The sequence below is a fragment of the Neofelis nebulosa genome, chromosome 4 (genome assembly GCF_028018385.1).
Source record: "Neofelis nebulosa isolate mNeoNeb1 chromosome 4, mNeoNeb1.pri, whole genome shotgun sequence".
NCBI lineage: Eukaryota > Metazoa > Chordata > Mammalia > Carnivora > Felidae > Neofelis > Neofelis nebulosa.
Genome location: NC_080785.1, coordinates 92,353,438 through 92,370,741, shown reverse-complemented (window position 1 = coordinate 92,370,741; position 17,304 = coordinate 92,353,438). Strand labels below are relative to the sequence as shown.

The 17,304-nt window shown below is 35.7% G+C and overlaps 1 protein-coding gene across 3 annotated transcripts in view; it reads left to right on the top strand.

The window, feature by feature from the left end:
• The window catches only part of COG5 (component of oligomeric golgi complex 5), a 336,271-nt gene that overhangs the window by 258,844 nt on the left and 60,123 nt on the right, over window positions 1-17,304 (top strand). For all 3 annotated transcript variants that reach the window (XM_058728763.1, XM_058728764.1, XM_058728762.1), the window contains exons 15-16: window positions 15,158-15,268; window positions 16,970-17,032. In XM_058728763.1, the coding sequence (XP_058584746.1) occupies window positions 15,158-15,268; window positions 16,970-17,032 (174 nt within the window). The remainder of the gene's footprint in view (window positions 1-15,157; window positions 15,269-16,969; window positions 17,033-17,304) is intronic.

The window sequence follows — 17,304 nt, the reverse complement described above, 5'->3', positions numbered from 1 at the left end:
AGATATCTTTTCAAGATAATGATTTTATTTTCTTGGAGTAAATACTCCAAGAAGTAGAATTGCAGGATCCATATGATAGTTCTATTTTTAATTTTTTGAGAAACTTCCAGAAAGTTTTCCATAATTTATATTGCCACAACAGTGCCCAAAGGTTGCCTTTTCTTCCACATCCTCACCAACACTTGTTATTCTTTGTCTTTTTGATACCAGCCACTCTAACAGGTATGAGGTATGATATCTCATTGTGGTTTTGATGTGTATTTCTATGATGATTAGTGATGTTGAGCACCTTTTAATATCCTGTTGACCATCTAAGTGCTGTCCTCAGAAAAATGTCTCTTCAGATCTAATCTCTAATCAGATTTTTTCTTTTCTGCTGTTGGGTTGTATGAATTCTTTATATATTTAGGATAATAACCTCTTATGATACATGATTGGCAAATATTTTCTCCTATGTGTATATTAAATTTTTATGGCATCCAATATCAGTTTCTTAGCCAGAAAATAGAAATTTATCACTATCATAATTAACTTAATGATTTTAACTAATGTTACTATTACTTTAAAAACTCATGAGCCTTTCTCTGTGTACTTCATTTGATGATATATATTTTGACCCCTTATCAAATTTTCTAGTCTTTATTGCCCTAAACATTTTTTCATTACTACAGTATATAATATCCAAATAAATATTTTTCCTCTTGTGTTTTTTCTTTCTTTTGTTACAAAATATATTTATTTTTTCCTTAATTTCAAAATGTGGTGTGTCTTCAGTCTCTGAACAATAGAATTTTCCATACTACAGGAAATAAAAGTAGTAGAGACTTGAAAAGAAATTAGGCAATTGAATCTTGCTTCATAATTTTTCACTGCCATGTTAGCACTTCGATACCATGAAGATTTTTAAAACATATTACTCACTTTTTCAGGGTGTTCTTGCTGACAGGATTAGTCTGAATTACCCGGTCCATTTTTACTCAAATTAGAAGTTTTAGCACTGTAGAGCTTTTACATCTTTTCAAGCATATTAATGATCAAAAAGAGCTTTTATTCTTATCCCTGTTCCAGGGTATTTGAGTGTATTTTAATTCCCTAATGTATGCTTCAAAATTATTCTTTTTGAAAATGTTTCTGGGAGAGAAAGTTGTCAGCATTTAGTCAAGGTAAGGCTTTGATTCATTCACTCAGCGCACCCTCCTTCCTACCCAGCACACTCAGACATACAGACACACATGGAGTAAAGATAGCCTTACTCACAAATAAGATACAAAGAAAACCTACCTTAACCTCTTAAGGCTGCTATAGGTACCAGCTAGGGGGATACGAGGCAAGATTGCCTGGTAAATGGAACTAAGGTCAAAACACAGTCAGGAATGGGATCTGCAGTATTCCAATGCGATGGGATTTCTGAGCCACCAGCCCAGGTCTGATTGTGAAATGGAGAGCTGTGGTGACTATGGCAGAGAGGGAGGCATGGTTGAAAGGACAACTCTAAACCCCCAAACACTAGGGACAATCAGAGAGAGGAAGGGGAAAAGACACATAAACACTCCCTTTAAAAATTAGGATGCAAACTGAAGTTTGCTGCATTTGAATGCAAAAGAACTCATTTACATCTTAGAAAAATTGATGTTTTTTTAAATTATCCTTTAATTTATCAAGCACATAACACACTTGTGGGCAACTTTTTACTCAACTCGTTAGTAGGAAGTTGTGCCACTTTAGAATATTTTCTAAGACATACCTAAAAAGGTGTATTTGGAAAGTGTTCTGTGTTAGAAATCAAAAAAATCTTTTTTGTCCTTCTTGGACACTTATCTTTATATCACTTTTCAGTATCTTAGGATAGGAATTGTTAATCTAGGAGGTCTGTGAAGAAATTACAGGACATCTGTGAATCTCAGGAAATTATCAAATATTATTATGACGTGTGAATTTTTTCGGGGAAAATTTCACATATTTCAAAAAAGTCTATAATCCCTCCTTCTGAAATAACTGAAAAGTATCTAGAAAATCTCCCAAGTATTTGTTTTTCACAAACTATATAATGTCTTAATAGGGGGAAAGAAAGAGGGATGGATATAGGCTACTTAGGGTAGAATGAATGATTTCTAGAAAAGATGATGAGGACCTTACAAGAATAGGCAGCAGAAATGATCGTTTATGACAAAGTTTGTGTAGGTGTGATGGCTACTTCCTGTTTGTGATAAGAGTCAATCTTCCCTGGTTGATAAAACTTTTAGGCAGAGAACTTTGTGATGGTTGAGTTCCTTTTGGAGGATGTGCTTTTGGGCAGATGACAGCGAGTTCAGAGAAAGCCAGTCTGCTTGTATTTGCTATTTTTCAGTGACTTCAACCTGAAATAATATACAAGAGCAGCATATTTTGGAGTGGCATGTCCCAAACTCTTTCACACTCAAGTTATACAAAAATCAACTATTTATGTTTGCCAGCTACAAACAGAAAATAGAATTTTTAAAAAACACTATTTATAATGGCATCAGAAAATAACATGTTTCTATGAATAGTTTGAGAAAACATGGGCAAGACTACACTGAAAACTGTAAGTCATATTGAGAGAAATTAAAGAAATAAATGACGGCACATACTCTATTCATAGATTGGACGACTCAGTGTCGTAAACGTGTCAGTTCTTCCAAAACTGATCTGTAGGTTCAGTGTAACAATATGCTTTTTACCAATGCAGACATATTTGTTCTGATAGCAAGATCCATTAGAAACCTGCAGTAATGGTGATGATGATGTATTAGCACAAGGTTAGAGAAACAGCCCACAAGTATACTGTCACTTCTTGTGCGACAGAGATGGCAGTGGACAGCAGTGGGGAAAGGGTGGTCTTTTTGGTAAGTGATGATGAGTTATTTTGATAGTCTTGTGGAAAAAGAAGAAAGTTGGCCCTCACCAAAGACAAAAATCAATTTTAGGTAGAATTTAGATCTAAATATGAAAGGGAAATCTAATAGAAATACCTACACATGTACACCATGAGATGTGTTTAGCAGCATTTTTTTGTAAGAGCCTCAAAATGGAAACAACCCAAATGCCCATCCAGAGAACACTACATAAATTCTGAGATATTCATCAGTGGAATGCTGTACGATATTGAAAAAGAAGGAGACTACAGCTTACATACAGTCCTACATGGATGAATCTCACAAACGTAATGTTAAACAAAATATAAATATATATATATATTTATTATATATGAAATAATATGTCCCAAATGATTATATAAAGAAATCACTTTATAGGAGGAAGGAGATGATTGAGTTTTTGGAGTGCTGATAATGTTTAAGCTTTTTGTCTGTGTTTACGAGAGTTTTTGATTTGTAATCATTCATTTATCTGTACACTGGTTTTATTTATTTACCTACTTATTTATTTAATATGAAATTTATTGTCAAATTGGTTTCCATACAACACTCAGTGCTCATCCCAACAGGTGCCCTCCTCAATACCTATCACCCACCCTCCCCTCCCTTGCACTCCCCATCAACCCTCAGGTTGTTCTCACTTTCAAGAGCCTCTTATAGTTTGGCTCCCTCCCTGTCTAACTTTTTTTTTTTTCCTTCTCCTCCCCCATGGTCTTCTGTTAAGTTTCTCAGGATCCACATAAGAGTGAAAACATATGGTATCTGTCTTTCTCTGTGTGACTTATTTCACTTAGCATAACACTCTCCAGTTCCATCCAAGTTGCTACAAAAGGCCATATTTCATTCTTTCTCATTGCCACATAGCATTCTATTGTGTATATAAACCACAATTTCTTTATCCATTCATCAGTTGATGGACATTTAGCCTCTCCGTAATTTGGCTATTGTTGACAGTGCTGCTATAAACTTTGGGGTACAAGTGCCCCTCTGCATCAGCACTCCTGTATCCCTTGGGTAAATTCCTAGCAGTGCTATTGCTGGGTCATAGGGTAGATCTATTTCTAATTTTTTGAGGAACCTCCACACTGTTTTCCAGAGCGGCTGCACCAGTTTGCATTCCCACCAACAGTGCAAGAGGGTTCCCGTTTCTCCACATCCTCTCCAGCATCTATAGTCTCCTGACTTGTTCATTTTAGCCACTCTGACTGGCATGAGGTAGTATCTCGGTGTGGTTTTGATTTGTATTTCCCTGATGAGGAGCGACGCTGAGCATCTTTTCATATGCCTGTTGGCCATCTGGATGTCTTCTTCAGAGAAGTGTCTATTCATGTTTACTGCCCATTTCTTCACTGGATTATTTGTTTTTTGGGTGTGGAGTTTGGTGAGTTCTTTATACATTTTGGATACTAGCCCTTTGTCCGATATGTCATTTGCAAATATCTTTTCCCATTCCGTTGGTTGCCTTTTAGTTTTGTTGATTGTTTCCTTTGCAGTGCAGAAGCTTTTTATCTTCATGAGATCGCAGGATACAAAATCAATGTACAGAAATCAGTTGCATTCTTATACACTAACAATGATGCAACAGAAAGACAAAGAAACTGATTCCATTCACAACTGCACCAAGAATCATAAAATACCTAGGAATAAATCTAACCAAAGATGTAAAAGATCTGTATGCTGAAAACTATAGAAAGCTTATGAAGGAAATTGAAGAAGATACAAAGAAATGGAAAAACATTCTGTGCTCATGGATTGGAAGAATAAATAGTGTTAAAATATCAATACTACGCAAAGCAATCGACACATGCAGTGCAATCCCAATCAAAATTGCACCAGCATTCTTCTCGAAGCTAGAACAAGCAATCCTAAAATTTGTATGGAACCACAAAAGACCCCAAACAGCCAAAGTAATATTGAAGAAGAAGACCAAAGCGGGAGGCATCACAATCCCAGACTTTAGCCTCTACTACAAAGCTGTAATCACCAAGACAGCATGGTATTGGCACAAAAAGACACATAGACCAATGGAATAGAATAGAGACTCCAGAATTGGACCCACAAAAGTATGGCCAACTAATCTTTGACAAAGCAGGAAAGAATATCCAATGGAAAAAAGACAGTCTATTTAACAAATGGTGCTGGAAGAACTGGATAGCAACATGCAGTAGAATGAAACTAGACCACTTTCTTACACCATTCACAAAAATAAACTCAAAATGGATAAAGGACCTGAATGTGAGACAGGAAACCACCAAAATCCTAGAGGAGAAAGCAGGAAAAAACCTCTCTGACCTTAGCCGCAGCAATGTTTTCCTTGACACCTTTCCAAAGGCAAAGGAATTAAAAGCAAAAATGTATACTGATTGTTTTTAAACATTTCTATCTTGATTTTATATTTCAATTAAAAATACTTATAAAGTACTGTAAAGGTAGGTGTATAGGTGGCACATGGGTGTATCCTAGCTTTATAGGAGATTAATCGTTCAGTCTAGGACTTGAAAGAATATGGAGGCTTTTATTAGTTATAGTGAACCTCTAAATATTTAATAAATGAATCTTAGGAAAAAAGTGAAAAAGGACTGAGATCAGGAAAAGTAGAAGTGCTTGTTTTTCTTCCCTAGTTCACCAACCACCCACCTCTCCCCAGTTTAAACATTTAAGAACTTGCTAAAATAAACTAACCAAAACTAAATATAATATGCTGTACATTGGAAGTTTGGAGAAAATAAAGGGTGTGTGTGTGTGTGTGTGTGTGTGTGTGTGTGTGTGTGTGTAAGTGTGTAAAAGACATCTTGGGTGTAGATGTCGTATTTTTACTTTTGTAAAAGAAAACATATGTGACTACTCTCTTTGCTGAGAACCCTGTTTAGTTGGGAAATTGAATTTCTAACTGTAATCATTCTGATAGCCTTCAAAGATTGACAGTAATGACAAGGAATATTGAGCTCTGGGGAATTCAAACCCCTTTCATTTTTCTCTCAAGAATCTATGGAGAACGCTTCAAGAAAATATTGATAGTTTGAGAGGTTAGTTCCAAATTAGTGAGGAAAGTAATGAGGGAAATAATTGGTAGTGCTTTGAAGACTTCTATGTGCTAATTTGGAAAACTCCCTAAGACATGATATCAGGCTGGAAAAAGAAGGTGAAAATAGAACATTTAGTAGTCCCACCTGTAAGTAAAACAGATAATAAAAATAAATGTCGTTTTAAGCTTTTTCTTTTTTCTTTCTCTCTTTCTCTCTTTTCTTTCTTTCCTGGAAGGTCACCGCAAGAAACTGTTAGTGTATAACTCTGAAGAGTGGGACTAAAGATGTGGAGAGAGAACATTTGGTCTTCAGTTTATATTTCTAAGTTAGTTCTGTTTCAGTTTTTACCATATGCAGGTTTTTAACTTGTAGAAATCATTTAATTAGCACCCAGAGGGACTGATCACACTGAGTGGGTTTGAGGAGGCAGGTACAAGTGGCTTAAAAGCCAACAGAAGTCCTGTAGCTGTTGAAGGAGTTTGTGTTCTGGACTCTGTTCTACATAAAGTGGCACCTTCAACCCAGAGCCTCTAGTTCTAAAGCACCCTGCTTCTTCAGCCTGGCTTCTGTGCCTGTATTCCAGAATACTGAGAGACCTAGAGACTTACTCTCCTGGAATTCCTGTGACCCAATCTAATAATCCATGAAACTCTGTGACCTTAACTCTAGATGACGCCAGCCCTTGAAGAATATAGTAGGAAGTTTGGCCTTCACTGTGAGAGAGACAGAAGCCAGCCATTTCATGGTTGTACACAAAAGGAGGAAATCTAACTCAAAAGGAAGGATTGAAATGCAAGAAGTCATAGCAGGAGCAATTGGTAAACGTGTAGGTAAACTCAAGCCTTAATTGCATAAAACAAGAAGTAATAGTGACTAATTTGGGACATATATAACTAGATAGAATGAAAATATTAGTCCACATTAAAGTTTGAAATGAGAAGGGGTAATGAATTTTAAAGCATTCTAAAATGCTTTTATTATTCAGGAAGATTATAAAACTGGAGATATTTTGAGTTACATTGAATATGAATTTTAACAATTTAATTATGACCACTGAGAGTAGAAATAGAATATATAACTTCTAAGTGAACTGATGGAAAAATTGATAAAAGAGAAAAGTGTTAGTTCAATAAAAGGCTCAGAAATGAACAGAATAAAAGGAAGCAAAAAATCCTATGAGAAGTACATAGTAAGATGAATTTCAATCATTGATCACAATAAATGTAACTAAACTGGCCACTGACATTTCTCAATTTGGGTGGAATCGATAACTAAATTTAGCTTTTGTGTGACCCATGTAAAAACACACGCAATGTGGGTCCAAGGAGTGAATGGTCAAGAAAGAATTCTTGAGACGTTTGTGGTGGAAAAAGGTGCTTTTATTATATCACCGGGACAGGACCTAGGAGTGCTGTATGAAGAAGGGGATGTACAGTATTAGATCATAAATGTTGTTTTTGAATCTTTACTGATAAAACTACTTTAGCAAGATTTCTCTGGTGCTTATCATTCAGCTCAATATTAACTCTCAGTAGGATGTATAGGCAGTCATGAGATCCTTTAAGAATGTAGCAACCAGGGGTGCCTGGGTGGCTCAGTTGGTCAGGTGTCCAACTTCGGCTCAGGTCATGATCTCATGGTTCATGAGTTTGAGCCCCGTGTTGGGCTCTGTGCCAACAGCTTGGAGCCTGGAGCCTGCTTCAGATTCTGTCTCCATCTCTCTGCTCCTCCCCTGCTCGTGCGCGCACGTGTGTGTGTGTGTGTGTGTATGTGTGCATATATACATACATATGTGTATATATGTATGTATATATGTATATATATATGTACATACAGCACATATATATATATATGTACATATAGCATATTTACATACACACACACACACACACACACACACAGCAAAAAAGAATGTAGCAACCAGGGGCGCCTGGGTGGCTCAGTTGGTTGAGCGTCCGACTTCAACTCAGATCATGATCTCCTGGTCTGTGAGTTCCAGCCCCGTGTCGGGCTGTGTGCTGACAGCTCAGAGCCTGGAGCTGCTTCGGATTCTGTGTCTCCTCCTCCTCTCTCTGCCATTTCCCTGCTTGTGCTCTTTCTCTCTCTCTCTCTCTTTCTTTCTCAAAAATAATTAAGTGTTAAAAAAATAAAATGAAAAGAATGTAGCAACCAGTACATGTTTGATCCTTATCAGTACTACGCAGGCCATAGGTCAGCCTTCTGGGCTAAAGGTAAACATTTTCCTATTTCTATCCCTCATCAATAAGAACATGTAAAGGATGAAAGTAAAGGAATGGAGAAAAAATATTTCAGGCCAATACTAATTAGATAAGAACTGATGAAAATAACTGTAACCACATCAGACAAAATATATTCTGAAGCAAAACACCATTATTAGGGATGGGGGGGGCGTGTCATAAAATGAGAAAAAGAACAATTTACCCGGAAGGTATAAGAATTATGATACACCTTATAACTCTGCTTCGGCCTAATAAATAACATTATCTTTGTGCATATAATTTTATTATTTTCTTAAGATACATTTCTGATAGTGGGATAAGTAAGGATATAGCAGCTTTAAGGCTGTTGGAATATATTGCTCATTAGCATCTCTTGACCTAGAAAACATTTGGATGAATACACTTAGAATCATTGGACCATATGTCCAAAACAACTACTGTTACATAGATCAGGGATTACAAATCAGTTTCTCCCCAGGTCTAAAGAGATTGGTAGTTGCTGCCTGGAGCACTGTGTTGTTAGACCATAACAGGGCCCCTTGATTACTGATGTCTTCTATATGTGTGGGAGGGGAGGAGACAGTCTGAGAGCCAGATATTTGCTCTTTATAGTTTTCATTAAAATAATAACAGTGATAATACTTTGCCTTTTTGTATGTACTCTTTGCTGTGTACCCCCAAATTGGATAGAAAGCATGTATTAGATCAGAAGATCTTAAGTTAATATAGACTTCTTATTAAAAATTAATTTGGTAATTATAATGCAGTCATGGTCACCACTTTCAGAAAAATAAGTACAGTTAAAACCTTGGATTGCAAGTAACTTGTTCTGCAAGTGTTCTGCAAGACAGGCAAACATTTCTAATAAGTTTTAACTTGAAAAATGAGCGATGTCTTGCAGTATGAATAGTATATGATGCTGAATGTCACATGATCACACCTGAGCCAATGGTTCTTGCTTGAAATGCACTTTGATATATGAGTGCTTTGGATTACAAGCATGTTTCCAGAATGAATTATGTTTGCAAACCAAGGTTTTACTGTATAGACATCAATCTCTAAATATAGGTTTATCAGAACCTGTCAAAGCTTTTTTTTCTAAGTTTATTTATTTATTTTGAGAGCAAGAGCATGCACATGCAAGTGCAAGCAGGGCAGGGGCAGAGAAAGGGACAGAGAGAATCCAAAGCAGGCTCCATGCTGTTAGCACAGAGCCTGATGCAAGGCTCAATCCCATGAATCAGGAGATCATGACCTGAGCCAAAACCAAGAGTCAGATGTTCAGCCGACTGAGCCACCCAGGTGCCCCAGAACCTTTCAAAGGTTTCGTTAAAAATATCTGCCATAAGTATATAAGTATATATGTAAGTATAAAAATGTTTTGACTTATTTTCATTTGGGGAAGCATTTTAGATTAGTACACACATTTTACACTGTTCTCTAAACTTACAGAATTCTAATACATACCTTTTTCTCATTTGTTTTATGTATGCTTGCCAAGAAATATTTAGAAGAATTATGCACAAATATACATAAAAAGGAGTTATCCTGTAGTCTTGACATTACTTTAGCAGTAATGGAAATTATAAATAAAGTACAAGTGGTATTTCCATAACATCTGGAAAGTAACCTTACCTTTCATAATTCATAACAAATCATTTATCTTATTATTCTTTTTAGACATTCTTCTGAGTCACCAACTTGATAATTCCCCAAGAGTAATTTTCAGTAGATTCAATGAATAGAAATTTAAAGCTGTTATCCAGTTCACCTCATGAAGTATCAGTTTTACTTCTACCCCTCAGCTGTGATGTTAGGGAAATCTTGGTCATTTTTTCTGTAAGCTAACAAATACATAAAAACATTCTTCATGTTAACTGTATAGTTTATCATTGTGTCTTGTGCACTGAATTCACACAATGTTCCTAGTGAGCAGATGTATGAATTATAATTTCTGAAAAGTTTTTTCTTCAGGTAATTAAAAATGAATAATATATCCTCTCATTTGTGCATAGGAACTATTTGGTTATTAAGGATTTGTTTAGCCTTTGGATTCCATGTGTGCGTGCATGTGTGTGTGAGAGAGAGATTTTTAAAACTCAAATGCAACTCTTGATTTCTGACATCTTTCCAGACTGTATTAGATAGTGTAACATGATTCACCAGTATGTATGCTTCTCATAGTTAAGAATGTGGTTCTCTTATGGTTCCCACCTTTCTGGTCCCCTAGTTCCTTATGCTTTACAGCCAAAAGCTGTGTTTCTGCACCTCCATACAAGTTGTATTCATCTCAAATAAGGTAGACTTTGAAAAGGCAACAAGAAACCATTACTCTGGCCCTTCAGTCATTCAACAGATACCTAATGAACACCTTCTGCATTAAGAGGCCTTGCTGAACATGTACTTGAATTAGTGAAAAGTCAGTTTTAAGGAGTTGAAGTGAAGGAAGTAGCTTAAAACACCGAAAGTCAAAATGGCTCAAGATGGGTAGAAAATTTAGAAATGGAGAATGCCTTCTCTATGTAAAATGCATGTTTTCCACAAACCAAAAGGAGCCAATATTTACTCTGTAACTCCAGGCAGCTTCATTGGCTTTTCATTTGGATTCCTCAGTCCTAACATGTGCCTTTCATCCTTAGCCAGTGCAGACATAGGGTAGAGCTTGGAGGCTTGATGGCAGGAGAAAGGACCAAGCGAAGACATGTGAGAAGAAAATTAGAACAAGACATAAAATTGGAGATAAAAATGGAGCATACTTTGCTATCAGCTGTAGTATCTGTTCTGTGTTACGTATGGAGAAGCTAAAGGCACAAGTTAGTTACTCAGCTAGCAAGCGTTTCGAGGCAAGTCTGTTTAGATTTGAGTCAAGGATTATATTATTCCAGACATTCTGGGAGCAATAAGAGAATGGATAAAACAAACTGATCAGTTCATGCAGTGGAATACTACACAGCAATAAAAAGGAACAAACACAAGTGAAAACCAGAAACTATGCTGAGTGAAAGAAACTTTGCACACACATACATGCACAAAAAACTTTATATAAAGATACAGAATAGGCAAAACTAATCAGTGCAGTAAAGTCAGAGGTAATAAGTATACTAATGTCTACAAGTTATTTTGAGATACATCAAAAATACAAAACTATTAAACATCCAACTCTTGATTTTGGCTCAGGTCACGATCTCATGGTTTGTGGGATCAGGCCCTACGCTGACAGTGCAGAGCCTGCTTGGAAGTGTCTCGGTCCCTCCCCCACTCCCACTGTGTGTGTGTCTCTCTAAATAAATAAACTTAAAAAAAATACAAAATGGATCTATGTACGGATAGCATAAGCAAGTATTATAAAATGTTAATTATAGAATCTAGGCAGTATATGGGTATTCAGTGTACAAGTCTTTCAAGTGTTCATAATAAAATGTCAGGAAAATTTAATTGTGTATGACTTTTAGTGGTTTTGAAAACAGTATGTATAAGCAAAAGTACATTCTTTATCCCAAGAAGAACAGCACAGTGGCAGCAGGGGCTCATAAAAGACTGAATAATCTGTGAAACATTGTCTTTGGAGCTCATTAAAAATACCCTCCCGTATGGTCTCTGAATGCAGTCCTCCTTAAAGCCAAGGCTAATTGAATCACAATAGTGGATGCCTCTCCAGGGTAGGGTGGGAGTTGACTGGGAAGTGGAATGAAGGAAACTTCTAGAGTGATAATATCACACAAGTAAAACCATTTACCACATCTCATTGAATTGTGCACTTAAGGTCCGCATTTCATTATACATAAGTTTTTCCTCAAAAGGAAAAAAAAAGCTGTAAGTGAATACTGAATTCTAGCTAATTATCCACATGCTTGAGTGTTGATGTCTGAAAATTATTTGAAATGAATGAAAAATATCAAATGTGTTGAAGGATAGATATGTGATATAAAGCAAATTAAAGAATGTTAATAGGTTATCTGTATATGAGTGTTCACTGTATAGTTATTTTAACCTTAAATGGAAGAGAAGGAGCTAAGAACCCAGCGTATTGGAAGGATCATCTGTATAAATATTGGATTAATCAAGAGTTACTACAGGAATAAGTACCCCTACTACCCAGATCTTGATCTCTAACACCACCTTCACTAAAATGAACCGCATCTCCTTGGAGACATAGCACATTCCACATAAAAGTATTGGATTGACATAAATTTATGAAGTCGATAACTCGGATTTTGTAGTGAAGTGTCCATCTTATGAAGTACTCACTGAAATATTTAGGGGCAAAGGGCTATAATATAATGTATGTATGATTCAGGAAAAGAATTATATGTTGTATGTAAGAGAAAATACAAACAATAAATCAAATGGGATGAAATGTTAATAAGTAAATCTGGGTAAAGTGTCTAAGAGTACTCCTTATGTTTGTAACATTTTGTAAATTTGAAATTATTTCCCCAAAACAATTATGACAGGAGTGGTGTTCGAGAGGGACGAAGTGATCTACCGAGCTCAGGTGTTGGGCTCACTGTATTTTGTGCTGTGAGACCAAGATAAGCAGTGGATTATCTTAAATTTCCAATCTTCTAGTGTTCTATTTTCACTTTGATATTTGAATTTTGTTCCTTGTTTTTGGCACAGTGATATTTCATCTTTAGTTCTTTTATATCATTAGAGTTTCGCTCTTCCAAATATAATGTTTTCTTTGCAGAACTTTGTAAGTCTCTAACTTAGCTGTCTTGTCTTAGTCTTCATTTTTACAAGGCTCAGGGCATCTAGCAGATAACTCTTAAAGTTGGGGATTTTTCTTTCTATACTTCTTAAAAAAGTTTTATTACAATATAATTCACCCATTTAAAGTGTACAATTCAGTGGTTTTTTGTATATTCACAATCAAATTTAGAACATTTTCTTACCCCAACAAGAAACCTCCTACCCATCAGCAGTCATTTCATGTTTACCCTTCTTTCCTCATCCCCTTATTACTAATCTACTTTTTATCTCTAGGTATTTCATGTAAATGTAATCATTCCATATGTGGCCTTTTGTGACTGGCTTCTTTTAGTTCAAATGTTTGCAAGGTTCATCCATGTTTTAGCAGGTATCAGAGCTTCATTCTTTTTTTTTTTTTTTTTTTTTTGCTTAGTAATGTTCCTTGTATGAATATACTACGTCTTATTTATCCATTTATTAGTTGACATTTGCGTTTTCAATTTTGGTCTATTACACTATGGAACAATGTTGCTATGAACATTTGTATACATGTTTTTATATGAACATGCGTTTTTGTTTTGGACGCCCAACTGACTGAGCCACCAAGGCACCCCAAGATTGGATTTTTAAAAATTGTATAGCTAGGGGCTCTTGGATAGCTCAGTCGGAAGAGCATGTAACTCTTGATCTCTGGGATGTGAGTTCGAGCCCCATGTTGGGTTTAGAGATTGCTTAAAGATAAAATCTTTAAAAAAAATTGTATAGCTGGAACTCATAACTTTTAAATGCCCTTTGCAGATGGATATATATTTAGCATCTGACACCCTGAGTCTGCCATAACCACTGATGCCACTAACCACTGCCACTTTATTGTCCAATTTTAGAGTTCAACTTGATTGCAAGTTGGTGACCAGGTCCATGAGGAATGGCAAAAGAAATTGGAGCTCTTTAACTTGATGTCAAAAAGCCCCATGTTGACTTAGTAGCCATTGTCATGGGTTGTAACATTAACAAAGGAATATTCCCTTCATTTTAATTGCAAATTTTCATATTTTTAAATATTTTATTATCATAAGTAGGAATTGATAAAATGGGCATTGAGTTTAATTTTTTTAAATGTTTGTGTGTGTGTGTTCGTCATAGGAAAGTAGAAAGCAAAATAGTATTTCTTTCTCCCAGATTTTATTTGGCTCACTCTAAAAGAAGATACTCTTAGTTTCAGCTCTCCTAAAAGGCCAGTTTTTCGTATGTTGAGATCTGCATACACATTTACAGAGTTTACTTAGATCATTTTTTATTTGTCCTACTCAGATTTAATTCACCTTTAAGAAACCATCATTACAGAGGACTGGATGAAAATCTGATCAATATGAAAATAGTTTATATGTAGATTATTTTCTTAGATCAAGCTGTAAGAATTCTAGATTAACTCTGTAAAGCATTACATGTCCTAAAACTCATATGTTCAGAAGTAAATTAAAGGGGAGAGGAGTGAAGGGGTGCCTGAGTGGCTCAGTCTGTTGAGTATCTGACTTTGGCTCAGTTGATGACCTCATGGCTTGTGGGTTTGAGCCCCGTGTAGGGCTCTGTGCTGATAGCTCCAAGCATGGAGCCTCCTTTAGATTCTGTGTCTCCCTCTCTCTCTGCCCCTCCCCTGCTCATGCTCTCTCTCTCTCTCTCTCTCAAAAATAAATATAAACATTAAAAAATTATTTTTAAAAGGTGAGGAGTAAAAAGTTCTTAATACCACTTGTACTGACTGTCCATATACAGTATAATCTTAACTATCTTTCTTTTTTTTGAAAGAATTTAATCTATAAAAATGAAAGTAAAACCCTCTCTTCACCACCCATTTCAGAGCATATTATGATGGCTGCCAGATGTACATAGGATGTAGGTTTATTTTTCTTCGTTCCTCCTTCCCTCCCTTCATTTACTTTTTTTTTTTCCTTTTGATGGCTTATTTCTGAGTTTTTGAGTAGAAAGACTATTGGCAGCTGCCAGAATTTATGTCCTAGGAGTGCTATGCTGATGTATGAAAATAACAGCACACACTGGGCTTTTAGGTCACATATGCCTCCGGGGTCCATCAGCTCTGAAGTGATGGAGGGTGTTCTTCTTGGGCACAATGATTGGGTTTCCTCTCTCTAGAGGTTCCTGGTTGTGCCTAAAGTCTCCAATGTTCGATCTGAAGTTACCAGTTAACATTTTTTTGTTTTTTGTTTTGGTCAGGGGACATGAGCTTCTTCCCAGTTATAAATGAACTGCCATTTTGGTAATTTCTATTTGTGTTGAATTCTTACAGCTGTCCACACAAGGAGATGCAAGTCAGGTGATTGGGCCTCTTACAGAAGGGCAGAGAAGAAATGTGGCAGTAGTGAATTCACTGTATAAGTTGCACCAATCAGTAACAAAGGTAACCTTTATTTTATTTTAATTAAGTTCTTTTAATTTCAACTTCTTTCTGTTTGCCTCAAATAGACAACGAATTATTATTTAATTTTTTTGCAAAAGAATGCAATGAAAACGTGGTGAGTGTGAAATAAGCTGTGGAATGAACTCTTTTTAAACAGTTATTGACTCTGGCCTTTATCATTTGTGTGACTTTTTGTTTATATACTTGGTTTAAAGCATAAGAACTCTAGATCATCAGGCTTGGTTGGTATAATCAAGTTTATTGAGCAAATGATTTAAGGGTAAATCATACTATTTCATACCTATTAAAAAGCATAATTTGATATCATGTGGGTGGTAGTAAATTATAGCAAAGCTAATGACAGAATGAGAACTCTTAATCCCTCCAACATGTTGGAAAGGTTCTATCTTTGCCCCAAAATAGGGGGAACGAGCTGCCTAAACAGTGCATTTTTATGGTATAATAACTGATGGCTACTTGAAAATAGAAGATGGATTTTTTTTTTTTGCTGTTGTGTTGCTGATGTAATTTTTATGATGAACTTTAATTTGTTGGTGACCATATATTATTTCTAAGATGAACTGTATTTATAATTACCAGGAAAGCTACACTTTGAATCCAATCTTTGACTTTTGAGTAGCTTGTGTTTATTCTCTATAAACCATTTCCAAAATATTTAGCAAGTAGAGAGAGAAATAGAGGACCTGAAGAAGGCTAAAGATTAGATGACATTCTTGAAAACATGACCTTTAATTTGAGCTTTAATATGCTAAATTGTATTTTAGAATAATTAACAAGTCCTTTTATCAATTAGGAGTTTACAAAAAAGTGTATGTCACACATTAAGCAGAATATATTTTAAAGGTTTATTAACAAACCTCAGAAGAGGAAGTAAAAAACAAAAGTAAATAAAAAATATAAATGATGTATTTTCCATTCCCTTTATTATTACTCCAATTAGACTGCAATCAATGAAAGAATGTTATTTATTTAGGCTGATGTAAATGCCTTTCTTGATACTTTCAGAATGTTCATAATATTTGTATTGATTTCTAAAAAGAAATTGTTTGACATTTGTATTTTATTTTTATTTTTTTAATGCTTATTTATTTTTGAGAGGAAGAAAGACAGAGTGTGAGCAGGGGCAGGGGAGGGGCAGAGAGAGAGGGAGACACACAGAACTCGATGGGCTCCAGGCTCCGTGCTATCAGCACAGAGCCAGACACGGGGCTTGAACTCACGAACTGTGAGATCATGAACTGAGCTGAAGTAGGACGCTTAACCAACTGAGCCACCCAGGCGCCCCTGACATTTGTATTTGAAAGACCTGTTGAAAATTATAGTTAGCCTGGAGAAAAGTGATTTTTTTAAAGAAGTATGTAAATACGGCCCTTTTCAAGTTACAGTATTATAACTAAAGCCTGTCTAAAGTGAATAAAGGAAAGCCAACTCTTAACATTCTTAATCTTTTGATTATTTGAAGTATACAGTACGTTTGCTTTATACAGGAAAGTATTGTTCAGCCTGCCTTAACTAGTAAATACTAAGAAATTTTTAAAACATGTAGGAGATATAATGTGAAGTTATGATACTGTTTTATGTGTCTGTAGAAACAGCTTTATTATGTTAATGATCAAAATTAATATTTATAAAAATAAATGACTTAAGCACAACTATAACTGGATCAAAACCTTGTTCTAGGTGGTTTCCAGTCAGAGCTCATTCCCACCAGCAGCCGAACAAACTATAATCTCAGCCCTAAAGGTAAAAGAATTTAATCTTTGACTCTACAGATCACAGTGGGTTTTAGGATTTGTTTGGATGAGTGGGAGAGTGTCACATTTTAAAAATAATTCAGAATCCTCTACCAAAAGTAGCTGCTGATAATTATCCTAAAGAGAAGGCATACATGTGTGTTTATATTTTCTAGGTCTTAAAAATAGACCCTGTTGGTGTCTACAGATTGTGTTCTACTTATGATAATTTTATCATAAGCAAGAGAAGCAAGAGTCTTCAGGTACTCACTATATCTCAGG